At 45.5% G+C, this 26,420-nt stretch overlaps 2 protein-coding genes across 5 annotated transcripts; both read right to left on the reverse strand.

Moving 5' to 3' along the window:
• Positions 1-34: 34 nt before the first annotated feature.
• Positions 35-14,983, reverse strand: LOC106609712 (uncharacterized). Its single transcript, XM_045722520.2, has 18 exons — positions 14,835-14,983; positions 14,216-14,418; positions 13,862-13,954; positions 13,656-13,751; positions 13,363-13,473; positions 13,086-13,203; positions 12,313-12,976; positions 12,153-12,211; positions 8,861-10,368; positions 7,910-7,973; positions 6,105-6,301; positions 5,291-5,389; positions 5,069-5,164; positions 4,829-4,939; positions 4,569-4,692; positions 3,331-4,468; positions 2,842-2,894; positions 35-2,677 (listed from the first exon to the last, which is right to left on the reverse strand). Exons 1-18 carry the CDS (start codon positions 14,947-14,949, stop codon positions 1,428-1,430), a joined length of 6,099 nt encoding a protein of 2,032 aa, XP_045578476.2. The 5' UTR covers positions 14,950-14,983; the 3' UTR covers positions 35-1,427.
• A 465-nt stretch (positions 14,984-15,448) lies between these two features.
• Positions 15,449-21,586, reverse strand: LOC106609736 (uncharacterized). 4 transcript variants are annotated; one of them, XM_014208707.3, is made up of 9 exons: positions 20,824-20,993; positions 20,289-20,491; positions 19,916-20,011; positions 19,723-19,818; positions 19,357-19,467; positions 18,919-19,042; positions 17,785-18,739; positions 17,509-17,567; positions 15,449-17,311 (listed from the first exon to the last, which is right to left on the reverse strand). In XM_014208707.3, exons 1-9 carry the CDS (start codon positions 20,861-20,863, stop codon positions 15,711-15,713), a joined length of 3,285 nt encoding a protein of 1,094 aa, XP_014064182.1. In that variant the 5' UTR covers positions 20,864-20,993; the 3' UTR covers positions 15,449-15,710. The 4 variants fall into 4 exon arrangements, with proteins under 4 accessions (XP_014064182.1, XP_014064183.1, XP_014064184.1 ...); XM_014208708.3 differs by lacking the exon at positions 19,723-19,818 and having other exon boundaries at positions 20,824-21,586; XM_014208709.3 differs by lacking the exon at positions 20,289-20,491.
• Positions 21,587-26,420: the final 4,834 nt, after the last annotated feature.

Genomic DNA, 26,420 nt, shown 5'->3' on the forward strand with positions numbered 1-26,420 from the left:
AAATTGACGTTTTCATTACAAAAGACAGTAACAATTTGTATTGTTCATTGAAGTCTCTTCATTAAACTAATTTGAGCTACAATTCTATGAAAATACAATGTACTATACATATGAAATGCATTTTAGCAGAAGGACACGAGGCACAATTATTTTAGTACTTCTACATCGTTATAATCAACCAAAAACAACATTTTGTCCGGGATTAATTGCAGCCAGCGCTCTACAGATTTAATCCAGGCCAAAGTTGTGTCACATGAGTGATTCAGCTCACAGAAGAGCTGTATGTGCCTTGATGAGTAACAATGACACAGTATTTATCATTATTTCAGCTGAGGAAAGTCAGAAAGAATTCAAATGCATTTCATGAATCCTTAGATTAGGAATTATCACTAATATACTGAACAAAAATATAAACGTGTAATCATGTTTCATGTGCCGAAATAAAAAATCCCAGGTATGTTTCATACTCACAAAAAGCTTATTTCTCTCAATTTTCGTGCACAAACTTGTTTACGTCCATGTTAGGGAACATTTCTACTTTGCCATAATAATATATCCACCTGACAGGTGTGACATATCAAGAAGCTGATTAAACAGCATGATCATTATTTAACCAGGCATATCAGTTAAGACCAAATTCTTATTTTACAATGATGGCCAAACTCTCCCCTAACCCAGAAGACGCTGGGCCAATTGTCCGCCGCCCAATGGGACTCCCGATCTAGGCCGGTTGTGATACAGCCCGGGATCGAACCAGGGTCTGTAGTGACACCTCTAGCACTGAGATGCAGTGCCTTGTGCCACTCGGGAGCCCAAGGATCTGACGGGAGATCACAGGTGCACCTTGTGCTGGGGACCATAAAAGGCCACTTTAAAATGTGCAGTTTTGTCACAACACAATGCCACAGATGAGGCAACAAGTTGAGGGAACGTGCAATTGGTATGCTGACTGCAGGAATGTCCACCAGAGCTGTTGGCGGTCTCACAACCGCCGACCACGTGTAACCACGCCAGTCCAGGACCTCCACATCCTGCTTCTTCACCTGCGGGATCATCTGAGACCAGCCACCCACAGCTGATGAAACGGGGGAGTATTTCTGTCTGTAATAAAGCCATTTTAAGAGGAAAAACTCATTCTGACTGGCTGGGCCTGGCTCCCCAGTGGGTGGGCCTAAGCCCTCCCAGGCCCACCCATGGCTGCACCCCTGCCAATTCATGTGAAATCCATAGATTATGGCCTAATGAATTCATTTCAATTGAATGATTTCCTTATACTGTAACTCACTAAAATCTTTGAATTTGTTGCATATTGAATTTATATTTTTATATTTTAAACACTCCTGGTTGTCTACACAGTCGACAGCTAACTCACCATTACATTCTACCAAATAATTTGACTGAAGTCTGGACAGAGACACAATCATGCCTCAGCAAATCTTAGTGGCATGAGTCTGCTGGTGCATCTTGAGGTGATATGACTGTTTGAAACCTTTCCCACACTCTGAACACAGGTAGGGTTTCTCTCCTGTGTGGGTTCTCAGGTGTCTCTTTAGACGGTTGGCGCTGAGAAAGCTCTTGTCACAATGGGTGCAGGAGTAAGGCCGTACCCCTGTGTGGTAGCGCAGGTGAATGGTCAGGTAGCAGGACTGGGTGAACTGCTTCCCGCAGTGGGAGCACTGGAACGGCTTGTGGCCCGTGTGGAAGCGCTCATGCTTTAGAAGCTCCGCATGGGAGAAAAACCCTTTGCCACAATCGGAGCACAGGAACGGTCTCTCCCCCGAGTGGGTTAGCTCGTGCCTGGTCAGTGTGGCCTTGTACACAAAGGTCTTGTCGCACTGCGAGCAGCTGAACACGTTCTCCCTGGTGTGGCAGCGTTCGTGTTTCTTCATGTTCCTCTCCCTCTTGAAGCTCTTCCCGCAGAATGAGCACATGAAAGGCATTTCTTCGGAGTGGATCTTCATGTGACTTACCAGCCCTCCCTTGTAGAGGAAACCCTTTCCACACTGCTTGCACTGGTGTGGCCTCTCTTTCAGGTGGGTGCGCTGGTGTGCGGTCAGAGCAGCCTTGTAGGCAAAGTTCTTGCCACAGCTGCAGACATGCAACCTCTCCTCTTGGTGTGTGAGCAGGTGCCTGTTAAGGTACGTACTACTGCTGAATCCCAAGTCACACCTTGGGCATTTGTAAGAGAGCTCAGCCTCGGTGGCGTTCTCCGTGTGAGTCCGGAGGTGTCTTACCAGCGCAGACTTCCAGGAGAACCGCCGGTCGCATTCCGAACACCGATACACACCGTTCTCCATGTGGTTCTTCTTGTGCTCTGTGTACACTGACAAGGACTTGAAGTTCTGCCCACAGATCAGACAGTCATGCTTGCGCCCATCCTTGTGTGTCTGTTTGTGCCTCTCTAGTGACTGCTTGAAGGAGAAGCGCCGTCCGCACTGAGGGCACACGTACGGGCGCTCGCCGGTGTGGACACGCCGATGGTATTTCAGTAAGGACTGAAACTTGTAGCTGCTGTTACAGTCTGGGCAATCATAGTGTCCAGCTTGGCCTGTTTGGTGCGGAGCGGACTGAGCGTCTTCCTGCACTTCCCCCGAGTGGTTCGTCTCAATGTGCTGCTGGACGGACGCCTCGTCTGAGTTGACGAATGAGCACTCGGGACAGGAGAATGGACACCACCCTGAAGGACCAACAAAGTATAAGTGAAAACCTGATGGATTCAATAAAGGGCAGGATACAAACAATTATTTAAGCAATGTATGTAACAAAATAATACATGTAGGTAACCACTCAACAAACCTAACAATTACACACTTATGCAAACTGATAAGGTAATACATGCACCTGTGTCTCCTTCCTTTGTTGAGACCACTGGTGAGCCATAGGAGTGTTCCTCACTGTTGAAGATAAACAAGTAGGTAGAGGGCAATTTCAAGGTAACAGAGTGACACAGACTCAGATTTTTCACATTAAAATGTATGTCAAACAAAAACCAATGATTGCAAAGTTAAACAAACCACACAACTATGCACAAGGACTACGTTGAACAATTTCCACAGAGAACTTTACAAGGATACATTTACTTGATAAACAGTAGTTTGGTTTCAGAATGACAGTTTGTGCTGTTCGTGCTGTCTGTTACCAAACTTCGTTTTTTGTTTGATATACATTTTAAAGTTAAAAAAATCGGAGTCTCACTGTCGCTCGGTTACCGTGGAATTGCCCGCCTAGAGCATTAATGCCATGAGATGACAGTTGAGTTACATCTTATTTTTCACTTAAAATACCAAACTTGTTATTTAACCTTAAACTGTCTGCATCCATCTACTTTACCTCTTAAAATGCAATGGTGTGAAACCTTGGGGGTTCATCAAGCTTCCACCCGCCCTTCTCTTTGGGGTGGCAACCTTTCCCTTGAGCTTCTGCAGGTTCACCATCTGCACCTTCAAGGTCGGTTTCGTTTTCCTACCACTGGTACGGACCTTGACAAGTGTTACGGCCTTGTCCAGAAGTCCAGGCACCAACACTGCAGGCTCAGACGAAGTGGACTGACCAGACTGACCATCACCTTCCTGTTGTTTGTGATCCGCTCCTTCCTGTGGATTGTAACAGAATTTCCCTCCATCCTCCAACACCAGGTCTGTTTCAGGGGGATCAATAGCCACCTCTCCTACAATCTCTTTAATCCCTATATCATCTTTCTCAGACTTCAGGCTTTTTGTAAGTTCCTGCGTTTTGACCTCAGTGCCCTCTGTGTGAGCCTTCAGGTGTCTCACCATGGCCGATGCCCAGTTGAACTTCCTGTGGCACTGTGAGCACTGGTAAGCGCCTTCCTCCATATGGCTCTTCTTGTGCTCTGTGCGGGCTGACAAGGACTGAAAGGTCTCCCCACAGATCAAGCAGTCGTAAACGCGCCCATCCTTATGTGTCTGTTTGTGCCTGTCCAGAGACTGCCTGAAGGAGAAACACCGTCCACACAGATGGCAAACATACGGGCGCTCTCCTGTATGGATGACCTGATGGGCTATTAGTGCAGAGGCAAACTTGAAGCTCTTCTCACAGACTGAGCAGATGTGGGGCCCAGAGGATGTTTGGTGATGGGAGGATGCTGGCTCATCCTCGGCTTCTTCTAGATGCGAGTTGCTCTCCAAGCCCCTCTCTTCATGGTCCTCCATCACTTTCTCCTCTTCCTCCACTTCTTCAGCAGACGTTTCTTTAGGCTCTTCTTCCTTGTCCTCCATGGTCTGCCCTTCATCATCGTTCCCATCCTCCACCTCCTCCTGACTCAAACCTAATTCAACCTCTTCATAACCTGTCAGAGTTACAATTTCCACCTCGAAGTCATCCACAAACTCCTGCGAGGGTTCTGACTGGTTGTGACAGCTGGTCTGCTCAGTGCTGATCACCGTTCTACTGTGTGGCGGGATGGAGAGAGAGGACAGGATGCAGTCGCCCATGGCGCAGGGGGGTACTGTTCAAAGAGAAGATGCTACAATTAAAGTCAATCCATTTGGATGAATGCCATGTGCAGTTTTAAAATATGATGCATACATTTACTACGTGTCACCCACCATGTTGCTCCAAATGTCCAAGACGTTTATGGTGCTGAAGCAGACTCTTCAGATCTGCTGGATGAGATATAACATGGGCACAATCATCCAAGACTGAGGGGGCAGTACCGAGCCATGCTATTGTCTGGGGGATAGATCAAATAATAGATATGTATCTACTGAATATTCCACTTCACATGGTTCCTTGCAGTTTAATTAATCTGGTACAGCACAATGATTATTAAACAGTAGGTGTGAATGGAAGGTATTCTTTCCCTCACCTGTGCGAGGTCAGGGGTCGGTAACAGTTGAACCAATCTGGACAGGAACTCCCACAGTAGAGTCTGCAGCTCGATGTCATATTGTGGTCCATACTCCACTGGGAATATCTCCTGAGGGACACAGATGAGGAAGAAAACCCCTCCACATTATTTAATATACAGTTAAATGCAATGCAAAACACTTTACTTCATTGACCTGTAAATCCAATGCAAGAGGACATGTGTTCTGTGAAGTCTCACTGTGAAAAAATGCTCTCTCTCATCAGGGTCTTTAAGCAGGGTCTGGACCAGCTCCAGAAAATGAGTCTCTGACGACTCCACCTCTGTGTCACTTACCTGTAGGATACATCAAATAAGGACACATTTGTCCAACACACAGTTTATCTATAGCAGTGCATTTCACTCCACAGTTATTCCAGTCTACTCCTCCAGGAAGAAGGTACTCATTGAAGATCAACTTACATCATTACTGAAGTGGGTAAGTGGTTGAATCATGTACAGCTGGGTTAAGATGACCTGAGGTTCTACAGGATGCTCACTGCGACACAACTCCAGAATGTGCTGCAATAACACATACCCCATGCACCGTTATTCATTAGTTATATAGTTGTAGTACATCAGACTGTTACCATGGTTACCCCATGGCTTTTCAGCCGGAAAAAGTCGCCCTAAAACATATGCAGTAGTCTCTACAAGCCAGAATGTTGAATAAAATGATATTTACACTCAATTTACCGGTTGTCCGTGCTGTTGTCCTTTTGGCAGTAGGAAATGAAGAGAACATTTCCACGGTTTGTATTTTCTATCTCCTGACGCATTGCACATGATGCACAATATGCAAACAATAGCCGAACGTTGTCGACCGAAGCATGGCCCCTTCGCAATCAGCTGGAAGCGCATGTGATATACTGCAAATGAAAAGTTGTCAACGTTTGGTCACGCTTGGCCATTGTTTAGATATTGTGCAAGTGTTTACGTCCCATGCATCAGTATTGAAAACATATACAGACCAGCGTACTGAAAGTCGGGCTAATAACACTTCCCTGTGGATATTTTGTCACCGATTACCTCTGACATAAGGATAAAAATCAACAGACAATAGGTAAAGTATGTTCAAGTGAAGTTTATTCAACATTCTGACTTGTAAAGGGCCTGTTTTGAAAGTAGTGTGCCTAGACGAGACTAAATCTTCCACTCTTGGATTCTAAAAGGGATCCTAATACATCAGGGCTCTATCCATGCTTCTACACTCACTCATTAACGTTGTAACACTCACCCTTGCTCGCAATCCCAAAATAAGTTGGGCCCTGTGCCTATAGATCAGCAACTCTGGGACCATCTCTGTCACCAGGGAGACAAACTCCGCCAGCATTGCATAATTCATGGCATCTCGCTGTTGCACCACCTGCCATATGGACGCTGACATAAGCTGAATGGGTGGAACCAAGAGGCAGAGGGAGAGGAGAGGGAGACCTAAAACAGCATGGAAAAATGTATAATAAGGGTGCAATCAGACAGAACGTCAAACGCATACACTGTATATACAAAAGTATGTGGACACCCCTTCAAATTAGTGGATTTGGCTATTTCAGCTACACCAGTTGCTGACAGATGTATAAAATCTAGCACACAGCCATGCAATCTTCATAGACAAACATTGTCAGTAGAATAGCCTTACTGAAGACCTCAGTGACTTTCAACGTGGCACTGTCATAGAATGGCAACTTTCCCACAAGTCAGTTCGTCAAATTTCTGCCCTGCTAGAGCTGCCTCAGTCAACTGTAAGTGTTGTTATTGTGAAGTGGAAACTCTAGGAGCAACAACAGCTCAGCCGCAAAGTGGTAGGCCACACAAGCTCACAGAACGGGACCGTCGAGTGCTGAAGCGGTTCTAAGTTGCAACACTCACTATAGAGTTCCAAACTGCCTCTGGAAGCAACGTCAGCACAAGAACTGTTTGTCAGGAGCTTCGTGAAATGGGTTTCCATGGCTGAGCAGCTGCACACAAGCCTAAGGTCACCATGCGCAATGCCAAGCGTCAGCTGGAGTGGTGTAAAGCTTGCCGCCATTGGACTCTGGAGCGTTCTCTGGAATGATGAATCACGCTTCACCATCTGGTAGTCCAATGTCAAATCTGGGTTTGGCGGAGTCCAGGATTACACTACCTGCCCAAATGCATAGTGCCAACTATAAAGTTTGGTGGAGGAGGAATAATGGTCTAGGGTTGTTTTTCATGGTTCAGGCTCGGCCCCTTAGTTCCAGTGAAGGGAAATCTTAACACTACAGCATACAATGACATTGTAGATGATTCTGTCCTTTCAACTTTGTAGCAAAAGTTTGGGGAAGGCCCTTTCCTGTTTCAGCATGACAATGCCCCCATGCACAAAGCGAGATCCATAGAGAAATGGTTTGTCGAGATCGGTCTGTAAGAACTTGACTAGCCTGCACTGAGCCCTGACCTCAGCGAACACCTCTGGGATGAATTGGAACGCTGACTGTGAGCCAGGCCTAATCGCCCAACATCAGTGCCCGACCTCACTAATGCTCGTGGCTGAATGGAAGCTAGTCCCCGCAGCAATTTTCTAACATCTAGTGGAAAGCCTTCACAGGATGTCTAGTGGAGGCTGTTATAGCAGCAAAGGGGGGACCAACTCCATATTAATGCCCATGACTTTTCAATGCGATGTTCGACGAGTAGGTGTCCACAAACTTTGTCATGTGTTGTACCTTCATTGGCTTGGAAAGAGTATTTCAAAAGAACATTGTAAACAATTTTGAAATCAATCTGCAACATAGCTAGTGCATTATCTGAAATTGTTAAATAACGTTTCACAACAGTCTTGTGTAATTGAATGTAGCTTATGCATCTTAATTATGGGTACTGGGGCATATTCAGTGGAGCAAATGTTCATAATTGTTGTAGAAATATACGAGTACTGCTTGTCCCGTGGACTTCATTTTTGACTGCAAACACGCTGTGAACATGGTGTATTGCTGAACATACCCCAAAATAACTCAAGTAGAAAAATTGTATATGCAGCGGCTGGAATATTTGCATGGTCATTTATTAGATATCGCCTACCTGCATTGTCCGCTGCCGAAAATTCCGAGTCCATTTTGTCGCGTGGGCCAAATGCTGACTGTTGTTACAAAAGTTAGATGGAGGATCCCGTTAGACGACGGGATTTAATGCATCGGTTCCTTCCTGAACGCTACAGATTGTAGCAAATAATGTTGTGTACACTACGTTTGCTTTGTCTACGAATGTTTTACTAATTTAATTGTAAACCAGTTAATAACATGCTTGTAGCCATGAACGACAAGCAATCCGGAAGTGATCCTGGAATTACTGCGCGTCACAACGGGTTCTGTCATCGGAAATGCATCGGATAGTTCACCAAGGAATGATTCAACCGACATCCAACAGATCTTCTGAACAAAGCTACTCAAAGCCTATTGTTTTCACTACATGGGCCTAACCTGTTCTCCCCGCCCAACTGATTTCATTTTAATTACTGGTATGTGTGTCAGAGAGACAGAGGGCTACAAAGTAGAACAAAATACATGTATTGTACTGGGAACTGTAAAGACAAGGAGACAAGTTGGCATCCACCTAAGGCTGGTTCATTTCCGTAACAGAACATTTTACTAATCTTTGACATTCTTTTAAAGTTATTGACAAACATTTTAATTTACCAGCGCTTCCAATAGACCAGCTACTGATTGACTACTAATTGTATGATCATAGCACTGATTTTACAGTTTAAAACGGTTGCATTTAAGATGCCGAGCATATACAGTTTACAATAAAATAAGCCAAGGACATGATTGAGTTGCAACTCCCTTTGACCAGACACAAAATAATAATTGACAGCTATATTTCAATGGCCATGAGCCAGACTGACAAGATATCTTATTTTAGAGATCTTCCTTGACAGAGACATTGTAGAATATAATAGCTGTGAAGGTAAATGTACTTTAATTAATTGTGTCTGCCATTTTTGCCAATTGTGCTGCTGCCCTTACTTCACACTTGGTTGGAATTTTCTCCAAAGTCTGAGCTCTGGACTGCCTCTGTCCCTGAGTGGTTCTCCATGTGTTTCTTCAGTTTGGACGAGGTGGGAAAGTTTTTCATACACTGGTTACAGACAAATGTCTGCACCCCTGTATGAAAGCGTTTGTGTCGTGCCAAGTCTGACGAACTCCTAAACTTCAGCTGACAATCAGGGCAGGGGTAAGGGCGTTCCCCTGTGTGAATGCGGATGTGTAGTTGTACCTCTGCGGGGGTGAGAAACGTTTTCCCACAGTGGACGCAGGGGAATGGTCTTTCCCCTGTGTGTATGAGATGGTGCCTGGTCAGAGCGTATGGTTTGGTGAATCCTTTCCCACAATAAGAGCAAGGGTAAGGGCGCACGCCGGTGTGGGAGATGATATGTTCCTGTTGGGATTTTTTGCTCTTAAACCTCTTGTCACACTGATTGCAAGCGTACGGTCTCTCATCAGTGTGGGAGCGGTGGTGCTTGGACAGCTCCCCCTGGGACAGAAAGCTCTTCCCACACTGAGAGCAGAGGAAGGGTCTCTCCCCGGTGTGCATTCTCTCATGTCTGCTCAGGATGGATATCAATGTGAACCTCTTGGGACAGTAGGAGCACTGGAAAGGCCTCTCGCCCGTGTGAACTATTTGGTGTTTCTTGAGCAGGAAGAGGAAGGAAAAGCATCTCCCACACTGGTTACACTGGTGCGGTCGCTCGCCGCTGTGGGAGAACATGTGCCTCTTTACATCAGCTTTGCGCGTATAGCTCTTGTCGCAGTGCGGGCACTTGAACTGCCGCTTTACCAGGTGGGTCTGCCGGTGTTGGGAACGAGCCAGCAGGGAGTGGAAGCTTTCGCCACACTGCTGGCAGATGTACTGGAGGCTGGTCCCGTGACTCTTCCTGTGCTCCAGCAACTCCGAGGAGGAGGGGAAGCTCTTGCCACAGATGGAGCAGAGGTGGGGCAGGTCGCTCTCGCCCAGGTGGGAACTTCTGTGGTGGGCTGTCAGAGAGCGGAGGTTGGCAAAGGAGCTCCCGCACTGCTGGCAGGGGAAAGAGATGGATGTCCCACCATGTTTCTTCTCATGCTTGGTCAGGTCCCACGAATGCTGGAAGGTCCTGTCGCATTGAGAGCAGTGGAAAGGTCTCTCACCGGTGTGGGTGAGCTGGTGTCTCCTCACATCTGAGGAGCGAGTGAAGATCCTACCGCACGTGCCGCATGTGTGGGCCTTATGGTAGCCTTTTGCTTTCGTGGGAGTCCCAGCATTACCGGTTTGATTCTCAGAGTTTTCAGTTAAAGTTTTTGAAGAAAGGAGAGGTTTGATTGATGTGGATATCTGGCCAGTGTTGTCGGGACATGGTGAAACCTCTGCTCTGTTTTTCCCAGACACATTGGGCTTGTTGTACTCTTCTGTGTGAATGCTTTGCATGTGGAGGTGAAGGCTCTTTTCCTCCAGACTGTGGTAGGCACACTTAGGGCAGGTAAAGGGGGTCACCTTGTCAGATCCACCTGGGAGACAGAAGTCAGACAAGGCATGTTTTATTTGCATGGCTTGGGAATGAAATAAAGGGCATGCTCATTGAAAAATATCTTGAGACCACACAATGAAAGACATGTAAATATACAATAAATCTGCAAATTTTGGTCCCTCAGTTCTTGCTACTGTAAATATGTATAGTTGAAATCGGAAGTTCACATACACCTTAGCCAAATACATTTAAACTCAGTTTCACAATTCCTGACATTTAATCCTAGTAAAAATTCCCTGTCTTAGGTCAGTTAGGATCACCACTTTATTTTAAGAATGTGAAATGTCAGAATAATAGTAGAGAATGACATTCCCAGTGGGTCAGAAGTTCACATACAATCAATTAGTATTTGGTAGCATTGCCTTTAAATTGTTTAACTTGGATCAAACATTTTGGGTAGCCTTCCACAAGCCTCCCACAATAAGTTGGGTGAATTTTGGACCATTCCTCCTGACAAAGCTGGTGTAACTGAGTCAGGTTTGTAGGCCTCCTTGCTCACACATACTTTTTCAGTTCTGCCCAAAGATTTTCTATATGATTGAGGTCAGGGCTTTGTGATGGCCAGTCCGATACCTTGACTTTGTTGTCCTTAAGCCATTTTGCCACAACTTTGGAAGTATGCTTGAGGTCATTGTCCATTTAGAAGACCCATTTGCGACCAAGCTTTAACTTCCTGACTGATGTCTTGAGATGTTGCTTCAATATAACCACATAATTGTCCTACCTCATGATGCCATCTATTTTGTGAAGTGCACTAGTCACTCCTGCAGCAAAGCACCCCCACAACATGATGCTGCCACCCCCGTGTTTCACGGTTGGGATGGTGTTCTTCAGCTTGCAGCCTCTCCCTTTTTCCTCCAAACATAACGATGATCATTATGGCCAAACAGCTCTATTTTTTGTGTCATCAGATTAGAGGACATTTCTCCAAAAAGTACGATTTTTGTCCCCATGTGCAGTTGCAAACCGTAGTCTGGCTTTTTTATGCCGGTTTTGGAGCAGTGGCTTCTGCCTTGCTGAGCGGCCTTTCAGGTTATGTCTTTATAGGACTCGTTTTACTGTGGATATAGATACTTTTGTACCCGTTTCCTCCAGCATCTTCACAAGGTCCTTTGCTGTTGTTCTGGGATTGATTTGCAGTTTTCACACCAAAGTACGTTCATCTCTAAGAGACAGAACGCGTCTCCTTCCTGAGCGGTATGATGGCTGCGTGGTCCCATGGTGTTTATACTTGCGTTGTATTGTTTGTACAGACGAACGTGGTACCTTCAGGCATTTGGAAATTGCTCCCAAGGATGAACCAGACTTGTGGAGGTCTACAATTTTTGGCTGGGCTGATTTATTTTGATTTTCCCATGATGTCAAGCAAAGAGACACTGCATTTGAAGGTAGGCCTTGAAATATCAGAAGCTTCTAAAGCCGTGACATCATTTTCTGGAATTTTCCAAGCTGTTTAAAGGCACAGTCAACTTAGTGTATGTAAACCTCTGACCCACTGGAATTGTGATACAGTGAATTATAAGTGAAATAATCTGTCTGTAAACAATTGTTGGCAAAATTACTTGTATCATGCACAAAGTAGATGTCCTAACCGGCTTGCCAAAACTATAGTTTGCTAACAGGAAATTTGTGGAGTGGTTGAAAAATGAGTTTTAATGACTCCAACCTAAGTGTATGTAAACTTCCAACTTCACTGTGTATAACCATTTCCCTGATGACTGTCAGAATAGTCACTGTCAGAATAGTTGGAGAGCTCATTATTACCGGCTTCTCTTCCCCTGGGTGAGATGACATAAACCACGCTTGAGGCCTCACCGTTGTTCCTGTGATTAAAAACGAACACAAAAATATCACTAATTTGATGACAAAATGGCAGATTCCTTTTTAAATGACAGTACTCCTATTTTGTAATCATCACTCATACTTGTTCTCAGTGTTCTTTTTCCTCCGCCAAGTTCTTGGTGTCTTCGACTGCAGCCGTGTAGACCGCCTCACATTTGACGTCGCAGGTTGTTGGGTTTGAAAGTTGACCACATGGGACGTGTCCTTCCCTTCCTGGTTCACACATACATTCACAGTCTCTGATTGGCCGCCCTGATCTGCCACCACCTCATCTTGGACATCCTTTTTGACTGCTAGTGTCTCTGTCGCAGTTCCAATGTCTTCACTGATATTAACGGCTTCATCTGCTTGCTCCACCGGAACACTCACTGTGTCCATCTCTTCCTCGGCTGCACTCATCTCCTCCCCCACGTAGCCATATTCTTCAACGACTGTCATCTCCAGATTCATATCCTCAGCTTTAAGTTCAACCACCTCCTCCCGCAGTGGAGAGGCGTTTGACGATACGTATTCCTCGTTCATTGTCTCTACAATCTCTTCTTCCACCTCTGTTCCAACCTCCACTTCAGTGTAAACTGTTACTACTACAGCATTAGCGTCCTCTAAAGACATGGGGCCCAGCACGTCTGCTGAGTTATGTGACGACTCTGACCGGATGACAAAAGTGGTCGGCTCAGTGGTGACCACCATTTTAGGGGTGGACAGAGAGGAGAGGATGTTGTCACCCATGGAGGAGGAGAGAGCAGCTGAACGAGAGAAAACAAGAACTGTGTCATAAAAAGACCTGCGAGTTTTAAACAGTACTGTGCTACAAAACGTTTCATCATGATTTGGTAATCATTACAGGAGACTTACAAGGTTCTTTTAAATGTCCAAAACTCTTATGGTGCTGGAGAATGAGGTTCAGATTCTCTGGGGTCGACTGCATACACTCCTCCAGGACTGAAGGGGCAGAGCTGAGCCATGTCGCCGTCTGAAAGGGAATGTCTTTTAGAAATGCATTTTATATTCAATCAACGTAGCCTAAAGAATTGTGTTCGTGTACTATGCCTAACCTGTGCTAGATTTATGCTACATCCAATATCAGAAAGGCTAAATTGCCAAAAGCTATGCATGCCATAATGCTCAATACCTGCTTGAGGTCTGGTACTGGAAACAGTTGTTCCAGTCTGGAGAGAAACTCCCATGTTAACGTCTGCACCGCTGTGTCATAATGTCGGCCATATTGTTCCGGGAACACCTCCTGTTGGGGGAACATTATTTAAATGGAGGCAAGGCGATGGATTGTAACTTCAAGTACTTGTTTTTCTTGAAGGCCTGGACGAGTAACTTTTCCCGGGCATGACACTCCCATTGTTTTCAGTAAAACCTTGGCGTAAGCTGCGCGGTCCTGCAAGAGGCTCACAGCGCCGAGTGTAAAAGTACCTGAAAGAAGCACTCCCTCTCGACTGGGTCCTTTAGCAGTGATTGGACAAGCACCACAAAATTGGATTCAGATGCTTCCACCTCTGCGTCTCTGTACTGCAAGACAGTAAACAGATACAATCATCTCATCAGATAGTGGCTGTGTGCACTCAAATCCACTTGGAAAACAAGCAAGTTCTGTTCTAAAAGGACTGTAGCCCACTTACTCCTGTGCATCCTGGAGTAACAGTGGGCATTCTGTCCAGGTAAGGTTGGATGGTTTGAGGGTCAGCAGGGCCTCGGCACAGCTCCAGAACCAACTGAATCACACAGCAGTAGAAACAAGTATTAACTGTGGTACAAACCTGTAGCTGGAGAAACCATGTCATTGTCATCTCTCAATCAACTCAGGTGGGGAGTACCCATTCATACGATTGCAGACAGTTACATAATGTATAGAACAGACCCAATTCTCTACTCATCATCATAGGAAATTCTCTTCTGTTCAATATATTTCATTTGCGCTTTTCAGGGATCTCCATCCAACTTAATAACCCTATGCCCCCTGACTCGTGTCTCACCCGTGCTCTCAGACCTAGAATGAGCTGAGCTCTATGTCTGTGGCTCAGCAGCTCTGGAATGGCCTCTGTCACCAGAGTCACAAACTCCTCCAACTTCTCATAGTGCCTCACATCTCTTTGTTGAGCCACCTGCCACATGGCAGCAGACAGGAGCCGCAAGGGTGGAACCAGGAGATGCAGAGAAGAAATACTGAGAACTGGATCTGAAATGTAGGTGTACAAATGGACAAACATTCAATTAGAACACTGTTCAAAAATATATACAGTGTTAATATATCATTATGTCTGTCAGCTAAAGATGGCAGGCATGCATTTCTCATCCAGTCGTTAAAGGATGGGGCTCCATAGAATATAAGAGTAGCATCAGACATTAGCTTTTGTCAGGATTAATTTGCATTAAGCAATAACTTTACTATTGAAATTGTCTTTACTTTAAATTGATAGCTAGTTAGATAGGATTACAAGCACACTTGGCTTAACAATGCAGTCATAACAACCGATTTTAGCCGGTGATCAACTGATAGCTAAATATGCCACTTTTTCCATGGGGCTTTTGATATTAGTCCTGCAGATATTAGCTAGCATGGTAACGTTAGCTAGAAGTTATTTTCTTACACACCATTGATGTCTTTAGATAGTCCACATGCATCCATGGCTATAAATATACGTATGTAAAAGCGCAGAATAATTCTGAACAAAATTACTTGACTGCTCCCTAACGAGCGAAGTAACATCGATCTACTTCCCCAGAACTTCCGGTACCCAAGACTGGACTCAATTTTCGTTCCGCCTGTACCTTTTCCAAAATAAAAGTCATAGAATAGAATAAGCCCTCCAAGCTGCCGGCCTACATTACTACTAACATGGCTCTGTGTTCGATTTTAGTTGATTTCCTTTAGAAAAATATTGTAGCCTACCGCAAGACAAAAATAAGCAACGTTACTTTTATTACCTTCGCTCTTCTTTTAATAAGGAATACTCCGTTAAAGATACATAAATTTTGCCTCTGGGGGTGCTGATGAGTCAAAATGGAGAAATACTGTATCGTCTATTGACCGAGATAGCAGATTGATTAATATTATGTATATCAGCCATAAAGACAACTCAAGCCTACATTTGAGAATACATATTTTCCCTCAGTTTTGAACATAGAGGCTTGGCACTCGCCTCTCAACAACCAGCCTGTGTACCGGTAGCAACTGTCCTCTTCATTCTGCAAAGAAAGGTGCGCAATACTTCTCTCTTTTTAATGTCAAAACAAGGTGAGTAATCTAAATAAAATGCCCTTTGATGTATGATTCCTGACAGCAAAAAGCACATCTCAAAAATACAATGAAATTCCAAGCAGTGACAGAATTAACAATTCACAGTATGATGCTCAACTATTGTTACAGGCCTCTAATACAAAAGGGCCTGTTTTACTTTACATTTCCAAAAAACAACAAATGATCCAAAGACACTACAACATATGAATAGCAATGACACACCAATATCCTCAACAAACAGCCTCAGCTGCTGCATGAGTTCTCTCGTGTGTCCGCAGCAGATGCAATCTGTTGTAAGCCTTCCCACATTCAGTACACACGTATGGCTTCTCTCCCGTGTGGCTGAGCATGTGTCTCTTCAGTGGAGTGGTGCTGTTATAGCGATTTCCACACACGCTGCAGGAGTAGGGCTTCTCTCCTGTGTGTATCCGCTGATGTACTGTAAGATAGCAGGACTGGGTAAAACTTTTCCCACACTGCGCACATTTGAATGGTCGTTCTCCAGTGTGGTAACGCTGATGTTTCACCACTTCGGAGTAAGTTAAGAAACTTTTACCGCACTGAGAGCACATATGTGGCCTCTCCCCTGTATGCATGCGATTATGCCTGGTCAGATCAGTCGACTTGGAAAATCTCTTCCCACACTGGGAGCAGGGGAAAGGACGCTCCCCTGTATGAGTCTGTAAGTGTTTCTTTAAAAAACGATTGGCCTTGAAAGTCTTTCCACACTCGAGACAAGGGAAGGGTCTCTCCTCTGAGTGACACTGAAGGTGTTTTGACAATTCACCAGAGGACAGAAAGCTTTTTCCACAGTCAGGGCAAAGAAATGGTCTCTCTCCTGTGTGAATTCTCTCATGTCTAGTCAAGATCTGTAGTTGTGTGAATCTCTTTGGACAATGAGAGCACTGGTAAGGCCGCTCACCTGTATGAGTTCTCTGGTGTTTGATCAAGTTCGATAGCCTTGAGAAACTTTTAGGACAATGGGAACACAGAAATGAACCCTCTTCCTTATGAGCATTCAAGTAGTGTTGCCTAAGACAAACTAGCTGTGTGAAGTTAATTTTGCACATAGAACACTGGAATGGTCGAGCGCCGTTGTGCATTTGCATGTGTTTTGTGAGGGCATCAGAGTTTTGACATTTCTTCAAACACTGGTTGCACTGCAGAGTGTCACCACCGGAGTGAATCAGCTGGTGTCGCTTCATTTGGGATATCTGACTGAAAGACATGTCACATTCTGGACATTTGTGTTGACCCTCTTCGCTGGGACACTGCTCACTCTCAAGGCCTGCTGGGAGGTTTAACTTGATCCCAACGTCATCATCAGAGACTTGCGACTCTGCTAAATGAGCCACACTGCAGTGTGTCTTTAGATCTTCCGCCCGATCGAAGCCCTCTCCACACGCGCAGCACTGGAACGGCCTTGACCCTAGGCCCTTTCGCTGGTGTCTTTTCAAGTCGAAGGAGTACTGGAAAGTCTTCTCACATTGGGTGCACCTGTAAGGCCGCTCCCCAGTGTGGGATCTCTGGTGTCTCCTCATATCTGTCGCTCGAGAGAAGGTCTTTCCACACACAGAGCATGTTTTGGAGCGTGATGCATGCCTGCCAGACTTCCCCAGCGTGTGGGGAATGTCTGAGAGACATGGGTTCAGAGGGGTGCTGCTGGAAGACCCTGGAGGGGTTTCTGTTTCATTTTCTCCAGCAGCAAGTATCCTTCTGTACTCCTCTGGGTGAAGCTCTTTAAGGTGTTGCCGGAGGGTCACCTCGTCGGCATGGTTAAAAGAGCACTGAGAGCAGGCGAAGACAAGAGAGGGAGCCTCCACCGTCCCACCTGCAGGGGAACAGAGAAAGGAGCATACTGTATATTTAGAAAGTTATCAAAAATTATAATCCAACTTATTCTGAGCCAGGCATCTGGACCATATTCAACATTGCCAATTAAAATGATTAAACATTCAGAGATTTCTAACAATATCCAAGTGTACCTACAGTGCCATAGAAACCTTGTGTTGATATAACATTGCAAACCTTTATTTCCATATAGTGTGGAGCTGTCAGAAGTGGCGCTGAGGTCTTCAGAGTCTTCCCTAAAGATAGCGATAAAGCACAATTGATGTCCAATGACACTGCACTTGATTGATTTTATTTGACAGTTTAACTAAGCCATACAAACAGTACAAACATTTTAAAAACGTGACAGGGAAAACACAATGAAGTCAATGATGCATTTCCATTGTGATCCTTTTAAAGTAAATGGTGAAATTGCTTTAAAACCTTAAGTCCCCTCCCACCCCTCATTCTTACCTTGGGTCTGGAGGCAGGTATAAAGGGACGCCCCAGGTCCCATTAGCCTCCTCCTTCAATGCCTTGAGCTGCCCTCCATTGGGTCCTTTTGATCCCACTGTCTTCATCCGGAGCCTTGTGTTTCTTCTCAATGGTTGAGAGGGGGAGGACATTTGGAGAGGCAGGCCACTGACGTCCAGTCTCTGGAACCCTAATGTGGGTTTTTGGTGCAGACAGGATGTGACCAGTTCAGGCTGGTTCATTACTTCTTGTGGCGTACATTGGGAACTTCCTTGATCCTTATCAGTTTGGGGGACAGCTTCATTTCTCTCCTGCTCATCCTTCTCAGTCCCCTCCTCTGTGACCCCATTTTCTTCATGTAGGTTCTCATTGTGGGTGGACGGTCTGTCAATTGTATTCTCTCCACATATAGGCCCAACTAACTCCTGATGTTCAACATGCTCCACCTCCTCATAAATAATTTCCACCTCTCTATTCATTGACTCCAAATCCACACACACATCCCCCACCTCTGCACAGAAAACGTCTTCCTCTGTGTTCATGTCACTGGTTTCCTCTGAAACGAGCTCAGCGTCTCCGTTAGGAAGCCCCACTTCCTCACAAATAACCTCCACTTCTCCCTCTTGACGGTCTTCCTCGCTTTGCATGGCTACCATCTCCCGCTCTTCCCCATTCAATTCAACCTGACTGTCTCTTTGGTTCTGTGACTCAGTCTTCTCTATACTAAACTCCCTTTCCTCACTGGTGTATGTACTGGTCCCCAGCTCCACTTCTGCATACTCCGTCACTACTACAGACTCAGTTTCCATCTCTTCACCATATAAGGCTGGGTCCATACAGCCATCCATCAACTCTGATTGGATCTCTGTTTCTGTCTTTCTAGTGGCCGTCACCACTACCGGAGTGAGAGACAGAGAGGAGAAGATGCAGTCGCCAGCAGAGGAGGAAGAAGTTGCTGATTGAGAGGTAAAAGGAGACAATTACAGTGAGATGTTATTTATTTTAATAAACTGCTGGGATGATATGAATGAAGGGGGAATGTTATAATCCTAAAAGCATTTCCTTGAATCATTCAAAGTAGCAATTTGCATACCTCCTTTACTAATTCTGGATTATTATTTTTAAGTGGTTTACCATTGGTGTCCAAATATCCTAGTTCTCTATGATGTTGCAGTAGAGTCTTCAACTGTAGCGGCTGAGATAGAGAGTTGACACACTCTTCCAAAACAGAGGGTGCAGCATTGAGCCAAGACACTGTCTACGAGATGGGGAGCACACATTAATATAATATGCATCAATCAATCGGTCCAGTTGTTCTTCAATAAAATATTCTAAATGCCCATTATCTTAAATACAATGCTCCAAGATGTCTCATCATGTCTAATACATATACAGAGTAACCAATGTAACATTTTGTGAAGAGTGCTGCAGTGCACCACATGAGATATGTCAGCATGTTAATTCATCGTGGGCATTATGACATGAAAGAAAGATGCAGACATTCAAATAAGCCAACTTTATTCACAAGCTCATGCTTGATAACGGAGGTCCGAGGAGGTTCTGCATGAGTACCTGTTTGAGGTCTGGTACTGGAAGGAGCTGCTCCAGCCTGGAGAGAAACTCCCACATTAATCCTTGCAGGGCAGAGTCATACTTGGGTCCATAGTCTACAGGAAACACTTCCTAATGGGAGAGATGAAAAAGACAGGGGGATCAATTATTTGGCTGGCTACTTTTCACATAGAATTTTTCTTTCAAAGATTAAATGTAGCCTAAGAACATGAAGCGATAGGTTTATTATCACAAAAACATAAAACATTGAAAATGTAGCCTAGATATTACTGGTTTCATCTGTTTTGTTATACCAATGTTGACGGACCATACAAATGTTCAAACTTAGGTGTTTAACAAACTGAACCAACAAAACCATATACTGACCTGGAAGAAATGTTCTCTCTCAACTGGGTCTTGGATAAGAGTTTGTACCAGTGCAAGGAAATTTGATTTAGAGGCTTCCGCTTCTGCGCAACAAAACTGGGGAAAAAACCTCTTGAATAAATGTACTGTAACTCTGACAAGATCGAGTGAGAGAACATCATTACAGAGGATTGAGTAATATCTTAAGACTCACGTCTGTATCCCCCGGATGTGATCTTGCAGCGTGGATCCTGTCCAGATGGCTCTGAAGTCCTGCTGTCTGCTCCGTGCGGCACAACTCCAAAACCAACTGGGAAAAAAAACAGATTATTCCTACAAGAACACTGTTGGGTAAACAACTTGGCCTAACCTTTCTCTTCAAATATTCCATTCCCTGTTGCTTCATGACTAAAATATAATTCCTTACAACTCATTACTAAATTAGCCATGTTCTTTTCAAGTTACAGGACAAATCTAGATATAGATTTTGTGTTTTTCATTTCTGGTTCTTTTGGACCGTGAAAGATGTGTGGGCACGATGACATCAGGGTCAAAGTTACTGCAAATAATCATCACCTCTCTCTCACCTTTGCTCGTAAGCCCAACATGAGCTGGGTTCTCTGTCTAAAACTGAGCAGCTCTGGAACCATCTCTGTAACAAATGTCACAAACTCTTCTAGCTTCCCGTAGTCCATTATATCCCCTCGTTGGGCCACTTGCCACATCGCTGCAGAAAACAGCCGCAGCGGTGGGATGAACAGGCGCAGGGCAGGTAGAGGAAAATATAACCCTATGAATGGACATATCGCAGGCAGTAAGCAGCTGCACTGACTGGGCCAAACAAGAGCACACAAATAGCTAGGCTATGACTAGAAGAGTATAACATTGATACTACTTGCCATAGCTAACTACGCAATGCATTTTAAGTAGACTATGTAGGAATGCAGATCGCATAAAAGCGATCATAAACGGAAATAAGCATGGATCCCATACATATTTACACCATAAGTACCTAGCTACAGGGCTACGATTGGAAAGTTGGCTTGCTAGCTGGAACCCCTGCCTGCTGTTTCTGTCTGGTGAAAGCTTCCAATTAGTTCCCTGCGACAACTATCAACTTACCCGTATTCACCACCGGCTCCGTTAAATTCCGATAATCCATTATTATCAGTCACAGGGACGTCCCAAACTAATCCCAAGCAATCATTTATTCATTTGGCTGAAATATCTGTTTACCTGGAAGTCATTTTTTTTTATTCTTCTCATTTTGCAGGAAGTCGCAAAAAAAAACATTAGTTCCGGTTTATATTCGCCTTTAGAATAAAAGTTACGATCATGGGAAACGCTATATCACAGATAGAACAATAAGACAGCCATTTTTTTTGTAAGTAAATGACATTTATTCACATTATATTATAAAACAGGATTCAAGCTAACATGACATCCTTCTGCGCAAACCCCTACAAGCCCTATGTCGGGTCATCCCACTTTAGCCAACGCAGAAAGAGCAAGCACTCCACCCATGCCCATCTCCAAGTCGCAGTCCATTCTGAGCCATAGAGGTGACTCTAGTCGTCCTTGAATTTGCCGTTGATATAGGACCCAGTCCAGGATTAGCCTCCAGTCTGTAAAGTAGACAAGGGCACCTCCGCCCACCGATCCCTAACCAGCCATTGTGGGAACCCACGTCCTGGCGATGGCAATGTATTTTGCCCCAATCAACTTGTTTAGCACTTGCACCATTCTGAACACTGATTGGATCTATAAATATGAGGCATCCGCTTGGCGTTTCGACTCGGAAGCCCACTGGCGGGCAATGGGAGAAGATGGAACGAGATGGAATTTGGCCTACATTCTGCACATTTTCTCATTAATGAACCATTTGATCTCAATACAGTTTTCGATTCCCAAAACTAAAACATTTTATGAATAGAGTGGACTAAGTTTTGTCAAAGTTTTTTTAATCGTGTTGTTTAGGAGTGAAAAGTCGAATTGAGTTATTGCACACGTGCATTTCAGGGTAGGCGTTCCCTAACGGATATATGCAGATGTTTGCTAGAACGGGCCAATAGGATCTCGTGCTTGGCTCTGCCCACCTCCTTGCTTGTTCTTCCTACTATGACTCAACTGTTCCCATTGGAAACAAGATGGATTTTGCCGTGGTCTATCTTGGTTTAGTTATAAAAATCTTTGGCTAAATCGACTCTAGTAATCAGTGAATAATTTTCACAGATGCTAATATAATGCAATAAACTCCTCTGATGTTGCCAAAAAAGTCAATTTAATTTAAATGACAAAAAAAATATGAATCTACAGCACGTTTCATACAATATTAAAATAAAAGGTTAATAAAAGAAATGTAACCATAAAAATAATAACTGCATTCTCAATGAAAAGTTCAGCAATCACAGAAAAAAGTATTGGACTGGATATACTGAGACTGCACTTGTGAAGGTGGTAAATGACCTTTTGATGATGTCAGACCGAGGCTCTGCATCTGTCCTCGTGCTCCTAGATCTTAGTGCTGCTTTTGATACCATCGATCACCACATTCTTTTGGAGAGATTGGAAACCCAAATTGGTCTACCCGGACAAGTTCTGGCCTGGTTTAGATCTTATCTGTCGGAAAGATATCAGTTTGTCTCTGTGAATGGTCTGTCCTCTGACAAATCAACTGTAAATTTCGGTGTTCCTCAAGGTTCCGTTTTAGGACCACTATTGTTTTCACTATATATTTTACCTCTTGGGGATGTCATTCGAAAACATAATGTTAAATTTCACTGCTATGCGGATGACACACAGCTGTACATTTCAATGAAACATGGTGAAGCCCCAAAATTGCCCTCGCTAGAAGCCTGAATTTCAGACATAAGGAAGTGGATGGCTGCAAACTTTCTACTTTTAAACTCGGACAAAACAGAGATGCTTGTTCTAGGGCCCAAGAAACAAAGAGATCTTCTGTTAAATCTGACAATTAATCTTGATGGTTGTACAGTCGTCTCAAATAAAACTGAAGGACCTCGGCGTTACTCTGGACCCTGATCTCTCTTTTGAAGAAGACTGTTTCAAGGGCAGCTTTTTTCCATCTACGTAACAAAAATCAGAAACTTTCTGTCCAAAAATTATGCAGAAAAATGAATCCATGCCTTTGTTACTTCTAGGTTGGACTACTGCAATGCTCTACTTTCCGGCTACCCGGATAAAGCACTAAATAAAACTTCAGTTAGTGCTAAATACAGCTGCTAGAATCCTGACTAGAACAACATTTTTTAAATCATATTACTCCAGTGTTAGCCTCCCTACACTGGCTTCCTGTTAAGGCAATGGCTGATTTCAAGGTTTTACTGCTAACCTACAAAGCATTACATGGGCTTGCTCCTACCTATCTTTCCGATTTGGTCCTGACGTACATACCTACACGTACGCTACAGTCACAAGACGCAGGCCTCCTAATTGTCCCTAGAATTTCTAAGCAAACAGCTGGAGGCAGGGCTTTCTCCTATAGAGCTCAATTTTTATGGAATAGTCTGCCTACCCATGTGAGAGATGCAGACTCGGTCTCAACCTTTAAGTCTTTACTGAAGACTCATCTCTTCAGCGGGTCCTATGATTGAGTGTAGTCTGGCCCAGGAGTGTGAAGGTGAACGGAAAGGCTCTGGAGCAACGAACTGTGTTCATTACACCCTCTTGTAGTCCTAACATGGACCATTGGTACCATTCAGTGGCCAAGCCCACAGACTGCAGTGTGGCCTCGGGTACCACAGAGTTCCCCCGGCCTGAGACAGCAGGTCCGGTCTCAGGGGAAGTTGCCAAGGTGTCCCAGACAACAGCGACAGGAGAAGACTAAACCAGGGTCGTCTGGGCCAGTATGGGGCCACCAGAAGCAGACGATGCTCTGCCAACCTGGTCCTGTCCAGCACGGGGTGGTGATGGTGGCGCTTCGGGTGCAGCCGGTGGGATTTGAACCACCGTTGAAGAGGCCGGAGATGGAGCAGGCCCAGGGGAATCAACAATGAGGACGCTGTCAGCAAGCCCAACAGGCGTTGGCAGGTTATGACGGATACCATCCGCCCCTGCCGAAAGTGGTCGATAAGATAAGATCGCCTGAACCCTTCTGGTGGGCAGGCGTGCTTTCATGAGGACTGAGTCCAGTTCCATGCCAATGAAGGCCACCCTCTGGGTTGGCGTCAGACGACTCTTGCCGTTTAAGTAATGCCCAGCCTGCCGATGTGGGTCAGGACCTGGGTCTGACAGGACCTGGGTCCTGGTTGGGGCACAAACCAGCCAATCGTCCAGGTAATTGAGGATCAACAACCCTCGGGATGTGAGAGGTGCCAGGACAGCGTCCATGCACTTTGTGAAAGTACGAGGACCCAAGGAGAGGCTGAAGGGAAGAACCATGAATTCGTAAGCCCTCCCTTCGAAAGCGAATCGGAGGTACTGCCAATGAGCTGGGTGAACAGGAACATGGAAATACACATTCCTCAGGTCCAGCATCACAAATCACTGGTCCCTGGACACGGCCTGCAACCCGCGGGCTAGGGACAGCATGTGGAACCTCAGTACCTTTAAGTACCCATTGAGGTTAAGGAGGTCCAGAATTGGTCGAAACCCTCAACCCTTGTCCAGGAGTGAGGAGATCTCCAGTCGCAGGGTTTTCTTCAGGGGGTTGGCCACTGTGGTGACACGAAGGCCCCTGAAGGACGGGGGTCGGCAGCGGAATTGGAGTCGGTACCCCTTGAGCATTGTGGATAACACCCATGGGGACTCCACACACTCCTCCCACTTTACCCTTTGAGACCAGGAGAAGCGGCCGAGGCTGGGGAAGGGTGTGTCAGGAGTCCTGCCGGGTCCCCCAGGCACATCCCTATGGTGGTGACGGTTGACCGTTGTTCCACCGCACGCTGTGCCCCTCCCCGCTGTCGTTCCTCAGCACGAGGCAATGGGGCAGAAGAGGGACCCCGCCGTTATTCAGGTGCAGGTGGTGGCGATGTCTGCCTTGGACCCGGGCCTGAGGAGGTGGCATGAACCGTCTCAGGGTCTCCCGGTCCATATGGACCTTATCGGTCTGCTCCAGAATGTCATTATCCCCTGTACCAAAGGTCAGCCCTGATAGGGAGAGTGACAAATGTGCTCTGGAAAGCAGCTGGCAGACGGGATTGGGCCAGCCAGAGATGACGCCGGAAGGTAACCACCTGCGCCATGGCCCGTCCGTTGGAGCAGGCCACATCCTTCTGGAGCAGGTAAAGCAGGCGAGACACCTCCATCGCTTCCTGGAGGAGCTCCTCTGTGCTCCCCTGCAGCCGGGGAAACAGAGTCTGCAGCAGGTAAGGCGGTCAAGAGAGCAGAGGGACCCATATGTGGCTTTCAAGTCCGCATCAAAGACTCTGGGGGCCCCGGCTTCAGTTGCGGGTTCTGCTCTATAATCTTCCGGTCCGGGAGAACCATGGCAGCTATCATGGTGTCCATGGTCAGGTACTCCCGGAGGCCGAGTGACTGCTCCCGCCACATAACTCCATGGTCCAGTCTCTGCTCTGAGTCAGCTCTCCTGCAAGGCCTCACGGAAGTTAGCAGAGATGGGGACAGATGGAGAGTCATCACTGTCCACCGGTTTGATGTCCAGTGCAGTGGCTACCCGAGTGAGTAGGCCCCTCCTAGCCTCTTGAGCCGCTGGGGGTGATGAAGCCCCACCGTGGCCTCCAATCACTCCAGGCGCAGGCGTTCTGAGAACACCAGACAGAACAGGCATCCAGTAAGGTGCTCCACCACCCTCTCAGCGTGGCTCAAACCCAGGCAGTGCATATACGAGGTATGCAGATCTCCAGGAGGATGCCACCATCACACCTGTCACAAAGGGAAGCCATAAGCTCAGCCAAGCCAGCAAGGCCACGGAGCAGGGGTCCGACGCCCTGAGAGAGCTTATGTCATGACTCGCTTGGAGGAATAGGAACCCGGTGAGGGATAAATTACTCAGTACCTCTGCAAAATGGGGAAGACCCGTGAGGGAAAAACAGGCAGACAAAAAACAACAACCAGGTAATGGATTTGATTTATATGTTGTTGTTTTTTACACCAACTGCAATATTACCTAGCTGGTTTAATATCTAAGCAGTAAAAACAGCACCATATGATGGAGTAACTCCGTTAAGGAACTCCAAAGTTAATGTCTCAACGTAGTGGAAGCCCACCGCGATACTCTTACATTCTGCAGGGGAAAGAACAAGTAAAAAAACCTTGTAGGGTAATTAGCAGAGAACCCGCTTAAGCAATTCACAACACACAAGAACAAGCCGGTCGGCAAGTTATGTAAGGTAAATACAGTTGGTGGCAGCAAGAGCCACCAATATATTCACTTCTTAAAGTGTAGGGGGCAGTATTTTCACGGCCGGATGAAAAATGTACCCAAATTAAACTGGTTACTAATCTGGCCCAGAAACTAGAATATGCATATTATTAGTAGATTTGGATAGAAAAGACTCGGAAGTTTCTAAAACTATTTGAATGATGTCTGTGAGTATAACAGAACTCATATGGCAAAAACCTGAAAACAATCCAACCAGGAAGTGGGAGATCTGAGAATTGTAGTTCTTCTTTTGAATCCCTTTCGAAACTACAGTGTCTGTGGGGTCACGTTGCACTTCCTTAGGCTTCCATTGGCTGTCAAAAGCCTTCAGAAAGTTTTTTCATCATTCTCCTGTAACCGGGCAGAGATTAGGAGC

This window comes from Salmo salar, chromosome 07 (genome assembly GCF_965601325.2).
Source record: "Salmo salar chromosome 07, fSalSal1, whole genome shotgun sequence".
Taxonomy (NCBI): domain Eukaryota; kingdom Metazoa; phylum Chordata; class Actinopteri; order Salmoniformes; family Salmonidae; genus Salmo; species Salmo salar.

Bases quoted from the DNA above. Each gene is read 5' to 3' on its own strand.
- LOC106609712 (XM_045722520.2), bottom strand. From the start codon at position 14,949: ATGTTACTTCGCTCGTTAGGGAGCAGTCAAGTAATTTTGTTCAGAATT. The intron at 5,165-5,290 runs GTAAGTTGATCT...TGTATCCTACAG, and splicing joins TTACCCACTTCAGTAATGAT to GTAAGTGACACAGAGGTGGA. The intron at 2,895-3,330 runs GTAAAGTAGATG...TATCTTCAACAG, and splicing joins ACACCATTGCATTTTAAGAG to TGAGGAACACTCCTATGGCT.
- LOC106609736 (XM_014208707.3), bottom strand. From the start codon at position 20,863: ATGGATTATCGGAATTTAACGGAGCCGGTGGTGAATACGG. The intron at 20,492-20,823 runs GTAAGTTGATAG...GTCCATTCATAG, and splicing joins GGAGCCGGTGGTGAATACGG to GGTTATATTTTCCTCTACCT. The intron at 17,568-17,784 runs GTAAGAATGAGG...CGCTATCTTTAG, and splicing joins TACCTGCCTCCAGACCCAAG to GGAAGACTCTGAAGACCTCA.